Source organism: Alosa alosa, chromosome 3, assembly GCF_017589495.1.
Source record: "Alosa alosa isolate M-15738 ecotype Scorff River chromosome 3, AALO_Geno_1.1, whole genome shotgun sequence".
Classification (NCBI taxonomy): domain Eukaryota; kingdom Metazoa; phylum Chordata; class Actinopteri; order Clupeiformes; family Clupeidae; genus Alosa; species Alosa alosa.
In genome coordinates this window covers 27910803-27918302 of record NC_063191.1, presented here as the reverse complement: position 1 = coordinate 27918302, position 7500 = coordinate 27910803, and the positions used below count along the sequence as shown (strand labels likewise).

Below are 7500 nucleotides of genomic sequence, written 5' to 3'. Positions count from 1 at the left end.
GTGTGTTTCTGTGTAATAGGTCTCCTTGTGTGCCTGAATATTCTTCAGAATGTATGTGACTATTCTTCAGAATATATATGTGTGTGTGTGTGTGTGTGTGTGTGTGTTTGTGTGTGTATTTGGTGTTTTTGTTTGTGGAAGTTTAGGCCATGTCCATAAGAATGTGGTCAGGGGGGTGCAGTTAGGGACTTTCAAAAAGGAGGCAAAAGACTTTGCAAAATTCTGCTTTTTTCAGCCATTATAGGGTGCATGCAAATATGGAGACGGAGATGTTTTGTTTATCCTTAATGTGCTGAGTATTATAAATGGAAGGACATGTAACAGTATGTGAGCCATGTAGACCTGTCACCATGTTAATGACTCTTCCCAGAGTATTTGGATCTTGTTTTCCTTGCTTATCTTTCAGATCCAAATATAAGCATTCAAATGTGTGTGTGTGTGTGTGTGTTTGCGTGCGTGCATGTGTGTGTGTGCGTGGGTGCGTGTGTGCATAATGGGTCCTCTTGAGTGTGCCCAGTGTTGTTGAGGAACAGTGTGTCCCTGGTGGAAAGGCCAGAGGAGCGAGTCACATCATGAGCATCTCACACATGCCAACTTCTCTCTCTCCTCCAACATCTCTCTCTCTCTCTCTCTCTCTCTCTCTCTCTCTGCATCCCGTGGACAACCTCAGAGGGGGAACAGATTCTCCACACATACACACACACACATACACATATATGCGTGCACATGCACACACACACACACACACACACACACACACACACACACACACACAGTTGTGGTTCTTACCTTGTCCATGTTGGGTTTGATGCAGCGTACGAAGAAAGGGTTGGAGGCACTCAGAGTGGCCATCAGGGCATGCAGAGAGTCCTTCAGAGACAACAGGAGAATATTATTACACACACACACACACACACACACACTTACACACACACATGCAGAGAGTCCTACAGAGACAACATGAGAATATTATTATAAACACACACACACTTACACACTCACACACACAGAGTCCTACAGAGACAACATGATAATATTATTATAAACACACACACACACACACACACACACAGACACACATGCAGAAAATCCTACAGAGAATATTATTATAAACACACACACTTACACTCACACTCTCAGACACACATGCAGAGAGTCCTACAGTAACAACATGATAATATTAGTATAAACACACACTTACACTCACGCACACACTCTCACACACACAGATATACTGTACAGATATGCAGTGAAACGCACACCGACTGACAGACATCGAAAAAGCACAGACAGAATACATTTATCTATAAGAACAATAAGAACACACATTTACTCTGTCTCCTATATATGTGTTTGTTGTGTGTGTGTGTGTGTGTGTGTGTGTGTGTGTGTGTGTGTTTTATATGTGTGGCTGGGGACCCTGTTCTCCTTTCATTAACGCCCCTAGGCTGGAGACAGTCAGTCTGACACACACACACACACACACACACACACACACACACACACACACACACACACACAGAAATCTCTTTCCAACACTCAGACAAAACCTCAGACACTAACCACACTTCTAACCATTTTCACACTCAAGCATACACACACACACACACACACACGAGTAAACTTTGTGTGGGAAAGAGTATCAAATTCTGCAAGAGAGTATGTATATGAATGTTGATGACCCATACAGTTAATGGAAGTGAAATGTGTGTGTGTGTGTGTGTGTGTGTGTGTGTGTGTGTGTGTGTCTTACCCTGAACTGTGAGCTGACAGTGGGTTTTCTCCGTGCGGTTCCCATCTTCAGGGTCTCCTCTCCATTCCTACTGCCCACTCTCTCAAACAAGTCATACACAAAGTCCAGTCTGAGGATCGCACGCGCCATTTGCACGCAGACACGTACGCACGCACACGACACGAACACACACACACACACACGCACACACACACACACAGAGAGAGAGAGAGAGAAACACAAGCTCATGACATGCATATACACATATATACAAAAAAGCTAAACAGCAGTGTATCTATGTGTGCACTTGTAGATAGATAGATGATAGATAGATAGATAGATCCTTCATTGATCCTCAAGGGGAAATTCAAGGGTCTCAGTAGCATACAGACATAACACACAACATGCACTTACAGCAGAAATGGTATACATAAGTTTAAGTATAAACATATAACTAAACTCAACTGTACAATAAAGACATTAGAAGATAAGAAAGATAAGAATACTAACAAAACTAAATACTAAATACACTATATAAGTTAAATTAAGAAAAGTCCAATGTGGCAGGGTGATCAAGCAGCAAAAGGCTTTATAGTGACAGGGCAGGGACTAGTGAGGTGCTAAAGGGAGTGAGTGTCATGGTGAAGGTGCAAACAGTAGTCCAACCATAGTCATAGTTATGTGTGCCTGGCAAGGTGCTCAAGAAAGTGAGTGTCATGGTGAAGGTGCAAAAGTAGTCCAACATTAGTCAACAGTGCAAAGAGTAAGGTCTAGAGACCAGCATAAATAATATAGACAACTAGAGTAAAGTATAAGGTAGACAAGATAAAAAAAAAACTATTTCGGTGCAAGAACAGGTTGAGGTAACAGGGTTAGCCATTCATTCATTCAGTATTGTGTAATGTGTAATGCCATTGGTAATGTGTGCTAATATAGCATGAAAAAACAGTGTAAAAAAAGTAAAAAAGGGTGAAAACATAAGGCTGTGTACATTAGTAAAACAGTAGTAAAAGCAGTAGTGGGCAGTCAGTACTCAAAAACATGGACATGGAGAGGGTGGAGAGGCAGACAGACTAAGCAGAAAGTCTATCTCTCCTCTTCCTTTAGTAAAAAGCATTGAACAGTTCAATGGCCTAGGAACAAATGACTTCCTCAGCCTTTCAGTTGTGCATGGCAGTGAGCGAAGTCTCCAGCTGATCAAGCTCTTTTGGTTTTTGATAGTGCTGTAGAGCGGATGACATACATTGCCCAAGATGTTGATCAGTTTGTTTAGGGTCCTTTTGTCAGATAATGAAGTGATGCACTCCAGTATGCACTCCTGAATGCAGATGATGTGTCAGTTAGTGTATGTGTGTGTGTGTGTGTGTGTTCATGTGTGTGTGTGTATGTGTTCATGTGTGTGTGTGTGTGTGTGTGTGTGTGTGTGTGTGTGTGTGTGAGACAGTCTCACCTGCTGTCCTTCAACATGTTTAGAATATCATCTCTGAAGGTGTCTCTGTTCTTCTCCAGAATCCCCCTCACATCATACAACACCTATGACACACACACACACACAAACACACGGACAAACAAATAAATTAACAAACCCATAAGCTCTTCAGAAGATTGTCCACTTGTAGACATTGAACATGTTAGTGTAAGTGTGAGGTACAGTATGCAGCCATTGTTAACTGTAACACAGAGCTGTGTTAGATTAGTACATTATACAACTGTGTTTGTGTGTGTGTGTGTGTGTGTGTGTTTTGTGTAACACAGAGCTGTGTTAGATTGTTACATTATACAACTGTGTTCATGTTGACATTGTCACATTGACACGAATCCATATAGCACTCAAGTACCACTGATCACTCAAGGCTAAGAAGAACAAAGATGTGTGTGTGTGTGTGTGTGTGTGTGTGTGTGTGTGTGATTATGTGTGTGTGTCTGTGGATGTGTGTGATTGTGGATGTTACGCAGGGCTTGTATCGCTCTCTCTCCCTTGTTTATGTTTCTCCTATAGGCGGAGTGTTTGCGCTGTGGACGCGGATGATGCGTAATGGCTGGCACCACCCTCCAGTACTTATACCGCCCTATCCCAAGATGTCGGTCTCTCGGGCTTGGCCTTCTTGCGGATCTACATACTGGGCGGCGCTACTTTTAGTTTAAAACGTTAAACTTTTTATTGTTCAGTTTTAAGTTCTTTAAATGTAAATATATTTCTATATACGTTTATTCATGGCGATTAGTTTAGGTTTCCAGCACGTTCTTAGGGTAGTTAGTTAGTGTAGTTATGAAGTGGCATGGAAGACTCACTTTTTCTTTTGTGTTCGCTCGATCGGGAGTCAGGCAAGCTACCTCCGAACTAGACAGTAAGCGTGAGGTCTTTCTTTTTGTGTTTTTCCTTTGGTCTTTGTAATCGTCATGTTTTTGTTTGGTAATTCGTTCTAAATTGTTCCTTTGCATTAAATTGTTACATTTTCCCCGCAAATACCTCGCATCATAGTCTGCCTGAGTACATTGCCAAAATGCGCTGCAGACTACGTCGAGCATGCAAATTAGCAAAAGCAAATCTTGGCCTGTGTCAGAAGCGAATGAAGCAACGATATGATCAAAAAGCTGTCCAGCGAGAATTTAAACCTGGTTATCACGTGATGGTTTTACTTCCCATTCTCGGTTCGGCTCTTCAGGCACGTTACACGGGTCCTTATCGCATTGAAAGACGTGTGAGCGATACTAACTGTCATAGCTACACCAGACAGGAGGAAAAAATCTAGCTTGTGCCATATTAACATGCTTAAGCGCTATTGCGAGCGCGATGACACATGTACTGTTCAAACTTCTACCGACATTAGAAACTCTAGAGACGAGGTAATCAAATCAGCAGTGGCGCTGTCCACTACTGGTGGTGCTGAAATTGTTGATCAACCTGATGCCTTTGTTTCAGCACCACTGCTCAATGGACCTACTGTTTTGTCATCAGAGGAGGGGGACCTTCGTTGTCCTTCTGTAGAAGTGGTGGGGGTAGGTTACAAAACTCTGAAATCCTGGCGGATTTGAATGCTTTTCTAGCTCATCTTCCTCTCTGTGACCGTGATGATTTAATTGCTCTTATTAATTCACATGATAATTTGTTTTCTGATGTTCCGGGTAGCACTACAGTAATAGCTCACGACATTGATGTTGGGGATAACAGGCCAATTAAGCAGCATGCATATCGTGCTAACCCATTAAAGCGCCTACAGCTTCAGAAAGAAGTAAAATTTATGTTGGACAATGCCATTGCTGAGCCGAGTTTCAGCCCATGGAGTTCACCATGTCTTCTTGTGCCGAAAGCAGACGGAAGTTCTAGGTTCTGCACAGATTTTTGGAAAGTGAATGCTATTACCAAATCTGACAGTTTTCCCTTACCACGTGTTTGTAAGCAAAATCGACCTCTTAAAGGGGTATTGGCAAATTCCACTAACTAATCGTGCTAGGGAAATTTCTGCCTTTGTCACACCCGACAGTTTCTTACAGTACACAGTAATGGCCTTTGGACTTCGTAACGCTCCCGCCACGTTCCAAAGGTTGGTCAATTACATACTGGCTGGCATTACAAACTGTGAGGCATATCTTGATGATTTGGTCGTATATAGCGCCACCTGGTGTGAGCATGTTTTCCATCTGAAATCTGTTTTTGAGCGATTATCTGCTGCCAGTCTAACTATAAATTTGGCTAAGTGCGAGTTTGGCCAGGCCACAGTGATCTATCTAGGAAAAGTGGTTGGTCGTGGTAAAGTGCGACCTGTCCATTCCAAGGTTGAGGCCATGCTAAATTTTCCTGCCCCCATAACTTGTCGTCAGCTCAGACGTTTTCTAGGCATGGTGGGATATTACAGCGCTTTCTGTAAGAATTTTTCTGTCATAGCCGCACCTCTCACTGACCTCCTTAGCACTAAACGGCCATTTGAATGGACTAAGGAAAGTCAGTTGGCCTTTGACTCTGTTAAAGCACTGCTTACCACTGCTCCTGTGTTAGCAGCTCCTAATTTCTCAATCCCTTTTTCACTTGTTGTGGATGCTAGTGACTTAGGTGCTGGCGGAGTGCTTGTGCAGACAGATAAAGATGGATTGGAACATCCAGTGTGTTTCTTTTCTCGGAAATTTAATGCACACCAACGTGCCTACTCTACAATTGAAAAAGAGACCCTTGCTCTTGTGTTGGCTCTCCAACATTTTGAGGTTTACGTTGGTGGGGCAGCAGAACAGGTGACCGTCTATACGGATCACAACCCTTTAACTTTTCTGGACCGGATGCGAAACCACAACCAGCGCCTAATGCGTTATAGTCTCATCTTGCAGGGTTTTAACATCAGTATCCATCATATACGTGGGCATGATAACATTGTAGCGGATGCGCTTTCCCGCGCTCCAAGTTAAATGCTTTGAGAACTTGTTATACAGGAAAAAGATGTGTCAATAAATTGTGGGTTAAGTGTATCTGTTTATAGGCCTACTAATTTTTTTCATGTCTTCCCAGTTGAGCCTCTTGCTGGGTTTTCAGCTGAATATTGGATAAGTATTTTGAGTTCTGTTTGCATTTTGTATATTTATGTATATATTGTACATATTTGGTGTTTAATCCAAACCCCTAATTTATTTCTTCAAGGGTGGGGGTGTTACGCAGGGCTTGTATCGCTCTCTCTCACTTGTTTATGTTTCTCCTATAGGCGGAGTTTTGGTGTTTGCGCTGTGGACGCGGATGATGCGTAATGGCTGGCACCACCCTCCAGTACTTATACCGCCCCTATCCCAAGATGTCGGTCTCTCTTTTTCTGCTTGGCCTTCTTGGCGTGACTGACATACTGGGCCGCCACTTTAGTTTCGCGTTAAACTTTATTGTTTAGCTTTTAGTTCTTTAAATGTAAATATATTTCTATACATTTATTCATGGCGATTAGTTTAGGTTTCCAGCACGTTCTTAGGGTAGTTAGTTAGTGTAGTTATGAAGTGGCACGGAAGACTCTTTTTTTTTTTTGTGTTCGCTCGATCGGGAGTCAGGCAAGCTACCTCCGAACTAGACAGTAAGCGTGAGGTCTTTCTTTTTGTGTTTTTCCTTTGGTCTTAGTAATCGTCATGTTTTTGTTTGGTAATTCGTTCTAAATTGTTCCTTTGCATTAAATTGTTACATTTTCCCCGCACAACCGGACTCCGGACCGGACTGGTGAATTAGTTTATGTTATGCTGTCCCTACTTTGACATGGACTCGTAACAGTGGATGTGTGTGTGTCTGTGTGCGGGGGAGGGTGGCTTAAGTCAGTCACCTGTTCAGCATTATACTGATGATTGATCACCAGCCTAGCATTCCACACTTGATCCTGTGTGTGTGTGTGTGTGTGTGTGTGTGTGTGTGTGTGTGTGTGTGTGTGTGTGTGTGTGTGCATCAGGCTTGTGCCAAATTCCAGAATTTAATTGAAACTGGCTCTTAAATTCCAATTCAATTCTTGAATTTCACTTGCATTTCAATTGAGGTAGCAAACAGGAAGCAGAATTGCAATTCGAATTGTGCACAACCCTGGTGTGCATGTGTGTGTGTGTGTGTGAGTGTGTGTTTATATCACAATAAATCCCTCAACATGTGTGTACTGCCCTGATCTTTCAATCAGTCTTTTTAAACTAACAAAACATTGGCTTAGAAAAACATTGTTTTACCGACACATGCATATCAGTCAGAACACTCAGAGGTTGAGTCCAGGAGATGCTTGGTGCTGACCCGTTTAGAGTCTGTCCCAAAATCAGAACCAGCTATA

At 42.5% G+C, this 7500-nt stretch overlaps 1 protein-coding gene across 1 annotated transcript in view; it reads right to left on the bottom strand.

Moving 5' to 3' along the window:
* The window catches only part of myo10l3 (myosin X, like 3), a 105330-nt gene that overhangs the window by 29865 nt on the left and 67965 nt on the right, over window positions 1–7500 (bottom strand). The window contains 3 exon segments of the mRNA XM_048238483.1: window positions 790–870; window positions 1754–1862; window positions 3183–3265. Of these exon segments, the coding sequence (XP_048094440.1) occupies window positions 790–870; window positions 1754–1862; window positions 3183–3265 (273 nt within the window).